Source organism: Malaya genurostris, chromosome 2 (genome assembly GCF_030247185.1).
Source record: "Malaya genurostris strain Urasoe2022 chromosome 2, Malgen_1.1, whole genome shotgun sequence".
Taxonomy (NCBI): Eukaryota; Metazoa; Arthropoda; class Insecta; order Diptera; family Culicidae; genus Malaya; species Malaya genurostris.
This window is the reverse complement of record NC_080571.1, coordinates 31,590,486-31,608,577: the sequence shown is the minus strand read 5'-3', so window position 1 is coordinate 31,608,577 and position 18,092 is coordinate 31,590,486. Positions and strand designations below refer to the sequence as shown.

Sequence of the window (18,092 nt, the reverse complement as noted above, 5' to 3'; positions counted from 1 at the left end):
ATTTTTCTAACTTAATTCCGGATCAGAGCTTCGGAGTTGAACTCTGGATCCGATTTGAAATCTTAATCCTGAACCGGCATTCAGTAATTGAAATTTGGCTGTAGACCAGAATACAGGTTCAAAATTCAGTGCTAGGATTCAGGTTCTGAATTCATTCCCGAACCAGAATCCTAGTCTTGATTTCAGTTCCACAATACAGATTCAGTGATCAATTCAATAATGCTGAATCCAGTTTTATCAAGCAACTTCAGAATTCAGTTTTAGAATCTAGCATCGAAATTGTGAATTCAGGCCCCAAATTCAGTTGTAACATTCGGTTCTAAAATTTGGTGTCAGAAATCCAAGTTCAGAATCCATTTATTTCGTATTCACGTCATCCGGTTATGTTTCTGACATCACCCATCCGCCTTTTTTTGTATTATTATTTGTATAACATTGCAACATAACAACGAATGGATATTGCCTCAGCTACACACTTACCGGGAAGCACTGTCCGGACTGAGGCTGTCCCGTCTCGCCTGTCGCTCGGGACCCTCCCCGTCCGGACTGAGTGCCGGCTGGGAACCGCGGCGACTCCAACCACCGGGTGGCAAACAACTCTCGTCGTACGTCGTGGCCTGGAATAGATACAGAAATGCACAGGACGCGTTTTATTGGAGGGGCTGGTCGGGTACTACTACGGTTCGGTTGGGGGACATTTACTTGTCTTTGCAGCTTCAAAAGCCGCTGGGCACGTTCAGGACTTACACGGGAATCACGTCGGGATATTTTTATGCCGCACTGGGTGGTCGAATCACGACGACCTTTCTGTGCTGTAGGACTGGTGGCCGGGGGCGTTACCGAGCTAGTAATAATGGTCGGGGGCATGATGGACTGACAGGCGGAATCGATTTGACCGATTGCTACGTAGAGGGGACCGGAATCGGATGCTGTTGAACTGGTCGAGGGCCGTTGCTCCTGGCGAAAGTTGGGCATTTCCATCACTACGAGCGAATCCTTGCGACCTTGCTGTTTCCGCTGAGCTCCGACTACTTTCGACGGTGGTGGAGTGGCGGTACCTCCGATGATTGACTCCCGACGCGATGAGCGATCACGACTGGAATCGTTGGAGTTCCGACGGGAACCCTGAAATGACGAGACGTAAGTGAATTGCTGAAAAAACACTTAGATGTCATGGTTACTTACGTTACGATAGTTGTCTGCATTGCAGGTATATTCTTCCCGATCTCGCTCACGCTCTCTGTCTCGTTCGCGCTCTCGTTCCCGTTCTCGTTCTCGCTCTCGTTCTCGTTCGCGCTGTTGTTCTCGTTCACGTTCACGCTCCCGTTCTCGGTCGCGTTCCCGTTCACGTTCGCGATACTCTCGAAAGTCGGAAACGTAGGAATCTTTTCGATAGGATAAACTTTTCACACCCGAGTCAGCGCTCGATTCTCGTCTCTTGCGCAGAGGAGGAGCGTGAGCAATGTTGGCAATAGTGTTATTGTTGTAGGTGTCGCTACTGTTCGCTTTGCTCCACGGTAGACTCCTCGCAAGGTCCGCCAACGTTTCACGCCGGTTAAGCGGAGCCTTTTGCCGTTTGGAACCGCCGCCACTCCATTCGCGCAAGATATCGGTTAACTGTGCGAGTGAACTCCGGCGTCGGCGTTGAACACCTGGAATAGAATGGAAGTTGGGAAAAGTGAGCACACCTGCACGGAACATCGACAACTTACCAGGTGGTGGAGATGTACTAGGAGGTGATGCACCACTGATCTGAGCAGCCGAGTCCCTTCGCCCACCGAGCCGTTGTCTTACGGTGGATTCCTCGACCTGTAATAGTAGAAAGGTTCGCATCAATACCGGCCGATTCCGAATGTCTCCGATTCCGCAAACTAACCTGCTCTCGTACTAGATCGTCCCAGCCATTGCCACCCTGCCAGACCAGTCCCACCTGGTGAGACATGATGGGCAGATTGCAGACGAAACATATTGCCGTCATGGTCCTGCAGATTTTCGAATTGAGTAGAAGAGAAGAAATGTTCGGCAGAATTAGTGTCTGTGTGTCGGGTGACGAAATGTTTTTGACGTTTATTTGTTTGTTTGGATCTACCAAAGCAAAGCGGTATTTGGTGCACAGAACGTGTGGTTTACGGTTTTAGCTGTCACACAACAATCATCAGCCAATAACGAATTTGAAAGCGGGTACCAATCGAAGCATGCAAGCAAACAAGCAATGGAAATGAATAAAAATAAACACAGGACTACCTAAAAATTACCTTCAGAGGTTTAACTGTTTACTTTTGCAGATGAACTAGTAACAAAATGCAGTGCAAGTCGACCAATCTGTAGTCACTGTTAACATCTCTGCTGTTTACAAGACAACAACGAATACTGGTGACGTCATGGAAAAAACCCAGAAACAGAGCAATCAAGAGGACGAATGGAAAGTGGTTGAGTGTTAGTAGGCGCGATCATCATATGTACAAGCAAGTGTTGGTTTGTTTGTTTGTTTGTACGGCTGTTCTGTATGTGCGTGTGAGTGAGTATCAGCAAACAAAACTGGAGTTTTGGAACTTCAAACTGGGTCTGGCAAAAGCGGATTGGATGTTTGTTTTTTTTTTGTTTCCATCAATTGGAGGACGGTAGGTGTAATTTTGCTGGTATTTACTTGGTGTAACTGGTGGCCAAACTGTGTCTGTGAAGTTTCAGTAAGTGAAGTTTTCGCTTGCGAGAAGAGTCGAGACTGAACGAACGATGCGTGCGATGCACGGCGGCACCATTTCAGCGAAAGAAGTTGTTGGAAGTTGAAAGAAAGATGAAAAAGAAATGTCAGCTAGAAAACAATGCAAAACGAAGAAGAACAAAATGGCTACCGCAAAATCAAGTGCAGATTTTTTGTTTTGTTTTTGTTTTGTCTAAATAAACAAAGCGATTGTGATATCTCATTTGTTTGCGGTGCTATGCCAGGAGTGAAGTTGTTGGAGAGCCAGATCGAACCTTAAATTTATTATGTAATTAATAATAATAAAATAAACAAAATTTTCTAACAAGTATCCAAAAACATTAGTTGTAATATACCAGGTGTATGCCTAATTAGGTCCTGTTTTTCTACAAATAAAGCATATCAATTGTTCGGGAGCCGAAATTTAATTTAATAGTTATTTAAAACGAAATATTTTCTATCGCCTTCTTTCACAGTTTTTCGTTGCCTGTAGAATTGACGACCTTTGGTGTTGAGCCATTGGACCATTTTCGCAGATTTTCATAATAATAGAAGCGCTGCTCAGAAAAAGCGTGGTTAAACGAGGCAAAAAAATGTGGTAGTCGGATGGGGCCTGATATGGTAAGTAAACCGCATGGCCAAGCACCTAGCGCCTATGCAAGCTATCGTTTTACATTGAGGTCTTATTTTACTTTGCCTTTTTACGCGGATTTCCGAAGTTTTGTGATTTTTTTAAACACGGATTTCCAATGATACGCGATTTTTCGAAGATCTGGTGTAATCCCAAATTTTTTTTAGTCTACTCTGGCACTTTGACAAATTTTCGATTATTTAAAAAAAAATTTTTTTTCATTACTCCAGATCTCGACATTTCATGCATTTCTAAGACATATGGAATAAAAAAATGGATTCGGAGATCTCAATTTTTTTTAAGTCGCAAAGTCGATATTTGCAAAATATTATATTTAGATCTAAAAGCTCTAAGACATTTGACATTTGGCATAAAAAAATCATTAGTTTTACTGTTTTTACGCAGTACGTAAAGACTGTCCCAGAAAGTATGAACGCAACCAAAAACCGCTGCCATTTCGCAATGGTTCCGAATCTGTCAATTTTTATGGCTGCGTTCTGTTGTTTACACTCTTCTCTAACCACTTGTGCAGTTGTTTATTCGTTTTCATTAGTTTGTTTCGAAATGCGTGGACTTTCAGCAGAACAACGTCGAAAAATTGTGTACAAATGGTGCACAGAACGCGAACTGTCACTGAGAAAGATAGCAAAAATGAAAGGAATAAGTGAAAAAGCCTTGTGAAATGCAACCAGGAAGTTCAGTGAGGATAACACCTTTGAGGATAAACCGAAAACGGGTCGAAAAAAAGGTCCTGCTAACCCTCAGTTGGATAAACGTATACTGAAGGCGTTCGAACAAAAGAAGGAGGTTTCAGTTCGGGATGTGGCCAAAAAAGTGGACACTTCGAAGTTAAATGTTCTACGTGCTAAAGAACGTTTGAATCTTCCAACCTCTAAGAAGCAGAAACAACCAAAACGTAGTCCGAAACAAGAAGCATCGATCAGCCCGAGGGTTCGAAAGCTGTACAACACGATTCTTGCTGGAAATTTGAACTGCATAATCATGGACGATGAAACCTACGTGAAACGCGATTACAAATCGTTGCCGGGACCACAATATTATACGGTGCGAGTAGGGCAAGTGTTAAACCAGTCCGAGACATCGATTGAGGTCGAAAAATTTGGTGAGAAAGTTATGGTCTGGCAAGCAATTTGTAGCTGCGGTAAAATTTCGAAACCCTTCATTACCACTACTTCAATGAACAGCGAAATATACATCAAGGAATGTTTACAAAAACGACTTCAACCCATGATTCGAAGCCACAAGGATCCTGTTGTCTTCTGGCCAGATCTTGCTTCTTGCCACTACTCGAAACCAACGGTAGAATGGTATACTACCAAAAATGTCACTTTCGTTCCAAAAGACATGAATCCACCAAATTGCCCACAACTTCGACCAATTGAGGAATTTTGGGCATTAACGAAGGCACATTTTAGTAAACATGCCTCGGCAGCCGAAACCATTCAATAGTTCGAAAAAGATTGGAAAAAAGTGTCAAAACTTGTCGCCAAGAAGTCTGTACGGAATTTAATGAAGATCGTTCGCAAGATGGTGCGCCAGCTAGTCTTCAATTGCTAATATTATCAGTATATCGAATAAAATTTAAATATCTAACACTTGTGAATTATTTACAGCGAAATCAAAGTGCGTCCACACTTTCTGGGACAGTCTATATCACCAGCGTAAAAAATACATTCAACAAGTTTACGATCACTCCCTTACACTGTATTCTCTTGATTGAACATGAAAAGCGGCGCAATGACACAAAATGTATTTCGTACGTCTATTTCTTTGATGCGCGTTGAAAACGTCAACACAGTTGCGACAATCAACGGGACCTAATTAGGTTTTACCAACCGCAACACAAAACATATAATGCCATCTATCGGAGAAACTGGAAATTATTTAGTAGTACACCAGTAGTATCCAGCAACAAATATGACCTACAAATTGGAACAGTTTGGAACATAGTTAAAACAAATTTTCGTCGCTTTAGAAGGCGGTACAAAATTTCTAACGTTCCAATTTTTAACGCGGACCCATATGAAATTCAGGAATTTTATATGGAACCATAAGACCATCAACTTGGCCCAAAGTTCGTGAAATTCATTTAAACCATCTCTGAGAAAATAGACTAAGTCTCATTCTGGAGTATTTGAACAATGTTTTTGGTGCCTCCGGAATCGGAAATCGGGAATTAGGATAACCGGAAATAATTTGATAGGCCAGTCTACAAACAATGGCTAACGCTTAGAATAGTTTCGAGTTTTTAACGAAAAATAGTTATAAATTTTATCAAACACAGCACCGTGTTTAACCAGAATCACACACCAGTAACAGACATTCGTAACCGCTTCGTTTTTATTGGAGCGTGTAAAAATTAGAACAAAGCACGCATCGTTCGTGTTGTGTTTTCTTCTACCTTGTGTCAGCATGTACCGATGCGTGCCGGTGTTGTATCGTCATTTTATATGGCGGTTTGAAACCATTGACACTCATCGCCCTGCATCGCGTAAATCGGATACGGATGAAATTCCACAGTAGCGTTTGAGACAATGTGAGCTTTAATTTGAAATAAGTTCCGTGAAAAATGGTTCAAGCATCGCTGAGAAATCGAAATGAGTTCTGCTTAAGAAGTTTTTCTTCACTACTTTCGATACTTCCGGAACAGGAAAAGGGATTACCAAAGCAAAGTCTTGGCATTACATTCCTTTCGTGGAATTTGGCCTTTCTGTTTCAACAGACTTCGCAGCCGATTCTTAGCGTACAGAATCATTGCATGGCTAGTACTATGGACCCTACTGACACTAAGAATCCTTCCAGGTCGGGGCTCGAACATACGACAGCTAGCTTGTAAGACCAGCGTCCTATGCATTGAATCGCCAACCCGGGACAAAGGGATTACCAGTAGCTCCGAATTAAGTTTATACACAAACAAACTAATAACTAGAATCATTTATAAGTCAGTTTTATGGCATTGGTACCTGTTTTTGACCATCGTTTGTGGAAAAATACTAATACTATAATTTTCACTTATCACGCTTTAGTTCCGGAACCGGAAGTCGGATCAGGATAAAATCTAACAGAATTTTTTAAAGAACTATAAGACCTCTTAGTTTACGATAATCGGTTCAGCCATCTCTGAAAACAGTGAGTGTAATTTTTTTCTATTTTTTTGTACATATCACCCTGTATCTCCGGAACCGGAAGCTGGATCGGGTTAAAGTTCAATAGCAGGTTTTGGGACCATATAACCTTTCATTTGAATCTGAGTTGCTCAGTTCGTCGAGCTGAGTCAAATAGTATATGACATTCGCTGAGTCAAATAGTATATGGCCCTGTTTAGAAAGTCGATTTTTTACAGTGATTGCATACCCTTTCTATATGAGAAAGGCAAAACATCAGTTCGTGCTCGCATCTCACATGACACAGTCGAAAATCATTTACAGTCGCAACAACAGAAACAAAGACAATACAGTACAGTGTCCGTGTCCACCATCTTCATTGGAACTAACAAGATCTTTTTTTGTCACTAACTTTTTCGTTCCCCCATCCCTGTTTCTTCACCATCTCGATCAACTAATTAGATCTCTGTCGTTTTCAAACATTTTGTTCCCACACCCTCTTTTTACCCCGTTTCCCACAATATTTACTTTTTTTTCATTCCCTTCCGTAACATCACCATCACTGGAAGACCGCTCCAGTCGATGACCAGCATGCGGGCCACCCGCCGGGCCTTCGTAGCCTGGGGGTGTTTGCCGCGGACCCTCACGGACCGAAGAGTGCGGCCAACATAGAAAATTACCATCGCCATCAGGAATCATCTCATCCTAAATTCAATTCACCGGCCATTACCGATCGCCAGCTGAAAGCTGGATTCTCGAGAGTTCGCGACTCCGATACTACATTACATAATGATACTATTCTAGTTTTAAGTTAGACGATAATTAAGATTAGTAAATACCCTTGGCATCTTAGAGCTTAAGCAGTGTGCCTTAATATTATATTATATTATTGAATAAAAAAATACAGTACAGTGAACAATAGAGTGTACGGAATGGTCAAATACGATTTAACAAAGCCTGGAACTTGGCTTACAAGACCAAATTCAATTTGTATTGATTTCAAGCGTTGCAAAGTTAGACCAGCAGCAAATGAAATTGAAATCTTACTTAAAGAACGAATGCACCTAGACGCTAATAATGTAAGTGAGATTCAATTTAACAAAGCGTCTAACTGTGTGTACATTATGTTTAAACGTGAAAGCGATGCAATTGCATTCGCTTCGGTTAACAATGAGGTGCACAGCGATGAGTGTGATAACATTAAATACAAAATCGCTGTGCACATGGTGGTCAATGCCATAGAAGTACGCGTGCATGACCTTCCTCCGCAGGCCAGCGATAAGTTCGTTCGGGATAATATGTTGCAGTACGATGGTCGATGTCGTATGGTGAAATCCTTTCCATCGAAAGGGAAGTATGGCGGAATTTTTTCCCCGGCATCCGGAATGGCTTGCGAGTGGTACGTATGCAACTACGTAAGACAATTCCATCTTACATCATTTGTGGTCAAGGTGGGACACATCCGTGTAAAACGCTGATTACCTATGAAAATCAGCTGGTTACATGTCAGTTTTGTGAACAACCTGAACACTACGGTAAACCTTGCACAGAAACTGCGAAAAACACATCTTCAACCAAAGACAAGGTCAACCGTTCAACAACGAAAACTAGTGAGCGCAGTACTCCTGTTTCACCATCAAACCAACCAGCAACTGCAACCAATGTACAACAAGGCGCATCTACAGCAACTAGCAACGAGCTCAAGACTGCGAACATCAAGGAAAACGAAAAGAAGACGGAAATCAACAACAAAACCACCGATGCGGCAATGGATGACGAGACGAGTCACGAACAAAGTGTCCCTCAACCCTCGCAGGAGGGAAATGGAAGCTCCTCTCCTCCTAGAAAAAGGGTGACAACGAGATCCACCTCAAAAAATGCATTATTTAAAAAATCGGCTTATTCGGCCACGTAAAGCTTGTACGCAAATAGGCCTAAATAAAAATACCTTTTAAATAAAAAAAAAAAAAGGCAAAACATTGCCAATCATGCAATCGATTCGTTAGTTAGATATCTTTTTTTAATTATTTAATAATATAAGTTTAAAGACACACTTGCTTAAGCTCTAAGCTGCCGAGGACATTTTTGAGATATCGTGCTCGCTACAAAATAACAGCGTTATGCGGCCGTACAATCTACAATTTTTCACATAAAACGAAGAAAGTTAACATAACCAAACATGTACTACTCGATGCTTTTCAATTTTATGAAGTAAACGCATTCTCATATTGTCTAGAGTAATCCAACTAATGGGATCTTTTTTCGAGCCGGAAGGTATGTAATTGCGTAATTTATCTCAATTTTGCTGATAATTTTTTGAGCTCTCTAGAATATTATCAGCAAGGGAGGTGGGTTATTAGGGTTGTGTATAGACATTCGTTAAGAAGGAACTAGTAAGAACGTTATAGTGTTGGAAATAATACAAGTTTGTATCCATGGTAATATGATGTTTGTACCCATGGCGATACCAAGTTTATTATTCAATCGTAGTAAGCGATTTACGAGCTAATTCGTCCTCTTTCCAATTTTGGTGTTTCAACAGAAATGTAAATTGCTTCTGGCAAAGATTCTTCAGTGTGACAAACCGTTAATTTTGCACAGGTTTAAAGACCAATTTGATTTAAGCTCGTGGCCGCATTATGAAATTCAAAACTCACGGCTATTCGATTTGGTTTTTAAACAGTAGTACATTTTCCGAAATGTTTAATAAGTCATCAGACGAACATGCTATGATCTGAATGAAACTTCGCACAACATTGTGGGAATACGATCAAGGTCAGATTGTGGCGAAGCTTATCAAACGGTGGTCAAAACAGAACGAACGGCCGCAAAGGCTCTGCTACGCTTTGGGTGGGACTAGAAATGGATCACTAAATCACTAAATATCTGCAGCCAACAAAACAACCGTCCCGAATTGGCTGTCGTGTTCCATTAGGACAACGTTTGGCCACACATATCCATAGCAACAACGATTGCTATATTTTCCCTGGATAGCTAAACAAAAGCTGTTCGCAAATAAGGATCAGAACTTTTGGAAGAGAAATACTATCAGGTGTACAACTTTGCTTTCGCCATTTTCCGATAGGTGGCTGTACCGGCTGAGGCTGATCTGTATCTGTATTCTGTATTATGCCCCGTTTACACTTCTGCTGGCTGCCAGCATGCTGGTGTCAGTGTACTATGATCCTATCCTATCCTATGATACTATGATCAAAATATATAGATGATAATGCCTTTAAAGTGAGTGTGTACAGTGCCTAACGAATTGTCATCGCCGTTTCAGTGACAGTTGTTCTTGTTTTCGTATTATTCACATTCGAAAATGTCTGTTTATGTACCCAATTCTCGCAATTTGCGGGAAGTTTTACTTTTCTGTTACAATCCGAAAAAAATGCAGCTGAAGCGCATCGAATGCTCTCAGAAACTTTTTTTATTCAATAATATAATATAATATTAAGGCACACTGCTTAAGCTCTAAGATGCCAAGGGTATTTACTAATCTTAATTATCGTCTAACTTAAAACTAGAGTAGTATCATTATGTAATATAGTATCTGGCGATCGGTAGTGGCCGGTGAATTGAATTTAGGATGAGATGATTCCAGATGGCGATGGTAATTTTCTATGTTGGCCGCATTCTTCGGTCCGTGAGGGTCCGCGGGAAACACCCCCAGGCTACGAAGGCCCGGCGGGTGGCCCGCATGCTGGTCATTGACTGGAGCGGTCTTCCGGTGATGGTGATGTTACGGAAGAGAATGAAAAAAAGAAGTAAATATTGTGGGAAACGGGGTAAAAAAGGGGTGTGGGAACAAAATGTTTGAAAACGACAGAGATCTAATTAGTTGCCATCGAGATGGTGAAAAAACAGGGAAAGGGGAACGAAAAAGTTAGTGACAAAAAAAAAGATCTTGTTAATTCCAATGAAGATGGTGAACAGGGACGGGGATCGAGAGAATCGGGCGGATGTTAGTGTCGAACCTGTAGGTGGAGATTATATTTTCTGAGCGAGGAATAACACATTACACTTGTATATCAATGTGTTTGAGGTACTGGTATATGAGAAGCATATATGAACTATCCCGACTCGCCAACACATCCCGAACCGGCACCTCAGGCGGTCTACCTCGGGCCCTGAGGGATTCCAGTAGCTTCGACCTGGCGTCACGATACTCTACGCACGACCACACGACATGCTCGATGTCCTGATAACCGTCGCCACAGGTGCAGAGCCCGTTCTCCACGATCCCGATACGCCGGAGATGTGCGTTGAATGTATAGTGATTTGACATGAGCCGTGACATAACGCGAATGAAATCACGACTCATGTTCATCCCCTTGAACCAAGGTTTCGTCGATACCTTAGGGATAATGGAGTGTAGCCATCGTCCCAGTTCGTCATTCGTCCATGAAGTTTGCCAACTTTCGAGAGTTTTCTGACGAGAAATACTGAAAAATTCATTGAAGCAGATTGGTCTTTCATAAATATCACCTTCCAATGCGCCCACTTTAGCCAATAAGTCTGCCTTTTCATTGCCCGGAATGGAACAATGCGAAGGGACCCAGACTAACGATATTAAATAAGACCGTTCAGATAAAGTTCTCAAATGTTCCCGTATTTTCCCCAGGAAATATGGGGGATACTTTCCTGGCTTCATTGCCCGGAGAGCTTCTATTGAACTTAGACTGTCCGTGACAATGAAGTAATGGTCTTTGGGCATGGTTTCAATGATCTCGAGGGTGTACTGAATAGCAGCTAATTCTGCGACGTAAACTGAAGCCGGATCACTGAGTTTGTAAGAAGCGGTGATGTTTTGATTGAAGATGCCGAAGCCTGTGGACTCGTTGATGTTTGATCCGTCAGTGTAAAACACCTTTTCACAGTTGACTGTTCTAAATTTATTATAAAAAATATTTGGGGCCACTTGAGGGCGCACGTGATCCGGAATTCCACGAATTTCTTCTCTCATGGATGTGTCGAAAAACACAGTAGAATCAGAAGTATCCAAGAGATGAGCACGGTTGGAAACAAACGAAGAAGGATTAATATTCTGAGCCATGTAATCAAAATACAAGGACATAAAACGGGTTTGAGAGTTAAGCTCAACTAACCTTTCGAAGTTTTCAATCACCAGAGGATTCAAAATGTCGCATCGAATGAGCAAACGATATGAGAGATCCCAGAACCGATTTTTCAGTGGAAGAACGCCTGCCAGCACTTCGAGGCTCATCGTATGAGTCGATTGCATGCAACCCAAGGCAATACGCAAACAACGATACTGAATTCTTTCCAGCTTGATGAAATGAGTGTTCGCCACTGATCGGAAGCAGAAGCATCCGTATTCCATCACGGACAATATCGTTGTTTGATACAACCTGATCAGGTCTCCTGGGTGGGCACCCCACCATGATCCGGTTATTGTACGAAGAAAGTTGATTCTCTGCTGGCATTTTTGTTTCAGATACCTAATGTGACATCCCCAGGTGCCTTTGGAGTCGAACCAGACCCCGAGATATTTAAATGTGAAGGCCTGAGCTATGGTTTCACCCCCTAGTTGAAGCTGTAATTGTGCTGGTTCTCGCTTCCTCGAAAATACAACCAGCTCAGTTTTCTCCGTAGAGAACTCGATACCCATTTGAGTCAAAAGCCCCCTTAATGTCTAGGAAAACTGACGCCATTTGTTCTTTACGAGCAAATGCCATTTGAATTTCTGTTGAGAGCAACGCAAGACAATCGTTCGTTCCTTTGCCCCTGCGGAAACCAAATTGTGTATCTGAAAGTAAACCATTAGTTTCGACCCAATTGTCTAGACGAAACAGAATCATTTTTTCGAACAATTTCCGGATACAGGAAAGCATAGCAATCAGCCGATACGAATTGTGATCGGAGGCTGGTTTCCCTGGTTTTTGGATGGCGATAACTCTGACTTGTCTCCAGTCGTGTGGGACAATATTACCCGTGAGGAACTTGTTGAATAAATTCAGCAAGCGCCTTTTGGCGGGGTCAGGCAGATTTTTCAACAAGTTGAATTTTATTCTGTCTAATCCCGGGGCTTTATTGTTACATGACAAAAGTGCAAGTGAAAGCTCTACCATCGAAAACGGTGATTCGTTTGTATTTGGTGTCGCGGCGCGGGTGATCTTCTGTTCCGGAACAGAGTCTGGGCATACTTTTTTAGCGAAATCGAATATCCAGCGGTTGGAGTATTCCTCGCTTTCATTCGTGGTGTTATGGTTGCGCATTCGTCGGGCTGTGTTCCAAAGAGTGCTCATAGATGTTTCTTTCGTTAAGCCGTCTATAAACCGACGCCAGTAACCGCGTTTCTTGGCTCTAATCAAGTTCTTAGTTTTAACGTCTAACGCCGCGTAATTCCGGTAATTATCAGGTGTTCCATTTTTTCTGAATTTTTTATACGCGGAGGCTCTCTCCGCGTTTAAATTTGTGCACTCTTTGTCCCACCACGGGTTGGGAGGACGGATGTTAGTTTTTGCGCCGGGTACACGTTTCGTCTGAGCTTGAATCGCAGTATCGAGAATCAAGCCAGCCAAAAACGTGTACTCTTCCTCCGGAGGAAGTTGTAGAGTTCTTTCAAGTTTCTCAGATATCGAGGTCGCATAGCTATTCCAATCAATATTTCGTGTGAGGTCATACGAAACATTGATTGTCTTCGATGGTTTTAAGCCGCTGGTGATTGATATTACGATCGGTAGATGATCACTACCGTGGGGATCAGGAATTACCTCCCACGTGCAATCCAACCGTAGCGATGTCGAGCAAAGGGATAAATCCAGCGCACTTGGTCTTGCTGGTGGTGCAGGAATCCGTGTCATTTCTCCCGTATTCAAGATTGTCATATTGAAGTTGTCGCAAATATCATGGATCATAGCTGATCTGTTATCGTCGTGAAGACAGCCCCATCCCGTACCGTGTGAGTTAAAGTCTCCTAAAACCAACGTCGGTGCGGGAAGGAGCTCTATGATATTACTGAGCCGCCGATGCCCAACCAAGGCTCTAGGGGGAATGTAGATGGAAGCAATACAAAGGTCCTTACCTTTGATTGTAACATGACATGCGACAACTTCAATACCTGGTATCGAGGGGAGGTTAATTCGATAAAAAGAATAGCACTTTTTGATCCCTAAAAGTACTCCTCCATAGGGAACATCTCGATCCAGGCGAATAATGTTAAAATCGTGGAAGTTTAAGGATATTTCAGAAGTTAGCCAAGTTTCGCACAATGCAAATGCGTCACATTTCAGATTATTTACTAGAAATTTAAAAGAATCTATTTTTGGGATGATACTTCTGCAATTCCACTGTAAAACAGTGATTAGATCCGTGACCTCGGTGGATGATTTAGCCATCGAAGGATACAATCGCTGAGAGAAGGGGCCAATTTGCAGTCAACTGCTTCAAATATGTTTTTACTGTTGGCATGAAAGCAATTAAAATGCTTCTAAGAGGGTCTGAAATATTGAAAGTTGTAAAAATCCAGTCCACAACATCAGAGAACTTGATAAGTCCAGCACCTAGTTGGTTCTCTGGTAGATTTTCTGGGACGCTTGGGGATTTTGTAGTCCCGGGAAGTCGTGGGAATTCCATCTCGGAATTGAGTTTTCCGAGACCAGGAGCTTTTTGCTTCGGTGTTGTGTCCCGATTCCCGTTAGCTGTAACTTTTCGAAGCCCTTCGGAAGACACCTTCGAACCCTTACTAGGTAGCTTATGAGAGGATTTATTTATTCTTTTCCTACAGCTATGAGGGACCGCCGAAGATGGACCTTCCAAAGGGTCGTCAGAATCGCTCTCGTCAGTTGACAAGCAGGCATATGGGTTCGTTGTCTGTTTAGGAGGGGTGGCACTTTTAAGCATCTCTGCGAAAGAACGCTTGGAGTGCTCCTTTAGGGAACGCTTCATTCGATCACCTCGCAGTTTGTAAGCGGGACAATCAGAGAGGTCATGCGGACCCTCCTTACAGTAGAGACACTTTTCAGCATCCTTACCGCAAGAGCCGTCCGCATGAGCTTCCCCACAGTTAGCACAACGTGGCTTATTGCTGCAATGGGTAGCTGTATGCCCCAGTTGTTTGCAATTGGTACAATTCATTATCCGGGGTACAAATAAACGAATAGGCAAACGAACCCGGTCCAAGAGGATGTAGTTGGGCAATGCCGAGCCGGCGAAGGTCACACGATAAGAGTCTGATTGGGGATAAGACTTTGTTCCATCCCCGGCGATCGATACTGAATGCAATCGCTTGCAATCCAGTATCTTGACATTCTTAAGTGAGGGGTCTTTAAAACAACCCGCCCCGTACTTAAGAACGTCCTCGCAAGTCAAACTCGAATCGGTGACCACACCGTCGATTTCGACTTCACGAGCTGGCACGTAGACGCGGTACTCCCGCGTAAAAGGATCATTTTGAACGAGCTCATTAGCCTGTTTTGAACTGGTAAACAGGACCCTGAGCTTGTCTGGACGTATCTTATCAAAACTTTTTATAGTATTGTATCGCGAGGACAGGTCCCGCGATATTTTTAAAATATTTAATTTTTTTTCTTTCGATTTGGTCCGGAAATAGACCGCATAAGGACCGGCCGGTAGTGCGAGCCCATCCGGATAGCTCTTTATGCGAGACTTTTTATAGTCAAGGGAAGTCTCCATTTGATCATTGGGAACGGGGGGGTCAGAATTTACACTAGACATGTTGCGGAGCTACCTCCGCACAGAAATAAGTGAATCGGGGAGAAATAGAACAGTCGAATGCAGGAAGGAAAAAAAAACTAAATAATGATACTTAACTTAAATCCAACGGGGGCCACCAAGGCCTAGCCCTCGTCGATCGGCGTATCGCCGCTGCGATGGTGTGCAAAAAACCTCCGAGAGGAAAAAGCACACTCTTTTTTAATCCGCACAGTGATATCACGTACACCGCTGGGCCTGTTTTGATCGATCGAACAATCACCGGCTAACGGTACTGTTTCGATCGTCCGCTCACAACAATACACTGCTTCAGTATATAATGTGCATAAAACCTCTCACAGGAAAAAGCACTATTGTCTATTACACAATAGCAATCTAGTTTTGATCGTCCGGTCACTTTATCACACACGGCACTGGTTTTCAACGCCTTCGCAGTAAACACAAAGCACGTCCGTTCACTCGGAAGGTTGAAACGGCAATGACTCTCAGAAACTTACCCGATATGAATGCACGAGACACCGTCAGCACAATGACACCGAAAAAGGCAGCCAAAAAGTCCAGCAAGGCCCATTGCCGAAACAAGACACACACGAGAACCATCTCAGATCTCAATATTTCCTACCAAAAGATTCATCAAGATGGGAGTTAAAATAATTTGCACCGTCACTAACACATTCAATTACGAACGGCAATGCGAAAGCGAAAGTGATGATTTTGAACACATCTTTATACTAGTTTACAAATATGCCGTGCGAAACAGAGTTGCCACAGATCAATATGTATTTTTGTCGCGAGTACTTTAGTATGCGGCCGAAAACAAAAATTGTTAGAACAAAAGTTTCCACTTGATTTGCGCATTCTACTTTCCAGGCGTATCAGAACTGGCTAAACTTAAAGCAATTCTAAATATTTCTTTATCACAGTGATGTGGTCATCCTGAAAAGGACGGGGTTTTCAACGGATGGCCAGCTGCAGATGGCGAGGGATGATTTTCGTTTTGGTTGTCATGGGCAGCGTTACCGGCCAATTCCAACACTTCGGCAACCAAGTACTCCATCACTGCCGCCAGATAGACCGATGCACCAGCACTGACACGCTCGGCGTAGTTCCCCTTCCGAGGCAAACGATGGATTCTGCCGCCAACTGGGCACTTCAGACCAGCACGGTTTGAGCGGGACTTTACCTTGCCCTTAATTGTTCCTCCACAATATGCTGTTAACAGCTCGACGACCCATTCAGTATTACTGGCTACCGCTCTGCTAACTCTCTCTTTTATATCGTTTCACTGTTTCCCGTTCTGCGTATAGGAAAGGAATTCTAACAAAGGGGACGTCTTACCGTGCTACCACTAGCACGTATAAAAGGAAATGTGATGTGAGAAATAGCGTCATTTAAGTTAAAGCAGCTACTCTGTACGTACGAGACACCGTCAGAACGATGGCTCCGAAAACAGATAGAAAAGCAGATTTGTACCGTCACTAACACATTCAATTACGAACGGCAATGCGAAAGCGAAAGTGATGATGTTGAACACATCTTTATACTAGTATGGGGTCGTGTGAAAATATGCCATGCGAAACAGGGTTGCCATATATACAGGTTAATCTGTATTATTATTATTACTATCATTATTATTATTAGAATCACTCTTGCATACCGAAGATCGTAGATACATTTCAGACCAGGCCATTGCAATTGTCTCGTACTGAAATTTCGAGAAGAATCAGATATCTTCGAACTTCATAGCTTCAATAAAAATAAACTACAAATTTGTCGTACCTAGCTTCCTATATTAGCAAATTAAAAAGGAATTGTTTCAAGTTTGGAATATATAGTTGTAGGATAGTAGCTGTTTAATGTAACTAATCTGTACTTTAATGTAGGTGTATCGCTTCAAATTCTATTAGTGAAAAAGAGGAAAGCTTGCACAATTCATACAATCAATCCACTAACTGATATTCGGAAAAGTGATGGGAGCGTGTCAGTTTTTTCGTATTCACGACATCCAGTTATGTCTCTGACATTACTCACCCGCCTTTTTTTTTAGTTCAATTCAAAACCTTAAAGCCATAAATGTTATATAAGAGTAATAATTTTGTTTACATATTTCACCAACAAATTAAAGTAAATTTCCAAACTCTTCAACAGAAATTGATGATAAGAAAAGTCTGCTTCTTGCTTGTTACCTTTCTTAAATTTCAATTAATTTAGTTCCTAATAATCGATAAACTCTCCAGAGATGATTTGTTCGGCCCTCCCTCGACCCCGAGCGAATGAAGCAAATGGTTTCGTTAAAGGAAATAAATAAACTTGAAAATTGCCCTGTCCCGAGCATCTTGAAAAGTTTGACCGGAACCGGAGCTAAATCATCGAGAACATCCCCAACGTCCGGTTGCGGATGTGGCAGAAGGTCAAAGTTTGTTTCCCAAGGGCAGCCTATCGCTCCCGTATCGGGATCAATTGATTTGTTAATGGAAGTGTTGTTGGTGGTGTGCCGCAGGAAATTTCCCTTATTGCCTGCTTGGTAGCGTGAATCGTTTCTTCGTCCCCTCCTTCGTTTCCGGGATGGATGAAGACGATGAAAAATGCCATAGGGTAGCCCCATGATAAACTGTTCACACCTTCTGGGTGGGTTTGGTGGACGGACGGAGGACGCTAGTCGGACGTCGTCTGGAAGTGATGTCAAAACATCATAATAGAAAGATTTCTTTTATATTTTGAAACGGTTCCGAGCGGGACACGTTTCGTGCTTCAGCTTTGGATGGTAAAGGTTCGTGTTTTAGTCATTATTCAAAACATTACCCTAAAGCAGATTCGTCGATCATTTATCATTTAAGATAAGAATTACCTTGTTTCCGATCAACCAAATGTGTCTTTTTTTTTAACAAAATCCTAAGATTAACTAATGACTTGACGAGAGGACACATTCGATAAAACG

At 42.4% G+C, this 18,092-nt stretch overlaps 1 protein-coding gene across 7 annotated transcripts in view; it reads right to left on the bottom strand.

The window, feature by feature from the left end:
* LOC131432644 (uncharacterized) overlaps nt 1-18,092 on the bottom strand; it is a 638,754-nt gene that overhangs the window by 303,717 nt on the left and 316,945 nt on the right. For 3 of the 7 annotated variants that reach the window (XM_058599051.1, XM_058599052.1, XM_058599053.1), the window contains exons 3-8: nt 2,648-2,722; nt 1,877-1,982; nt 1,713-1,809; nt 1,186-1,652; nt 703-1,125; nt 481-617 (exon numbers count right to left, since the gene is read on the bottom strand). In XM_058599051.1, the coding sequence (XP_058455034.1) occupies nt 481-617; nt 703-1,125; nt 1,186-1,652; nt 1,713-1,809; nt 1,877-1,982; nt 2,648-2,722 (1,305 nt within the window). Of the gene's footprint in view, nt 1-480; nt 618-702; nt 1,126-1,185; nt 1,653-1,712; nt 1,810-1,876; nt 1,983-2,255; nt 2,371-2,647; nt 2,723-18,092 lie in introns of all 7 variants that reach the window. The other 4 variants (XM_058599055.1, XM_058599056.1, XM_058599054.1 and 1 more) reach the window with 3 other exon arrangements.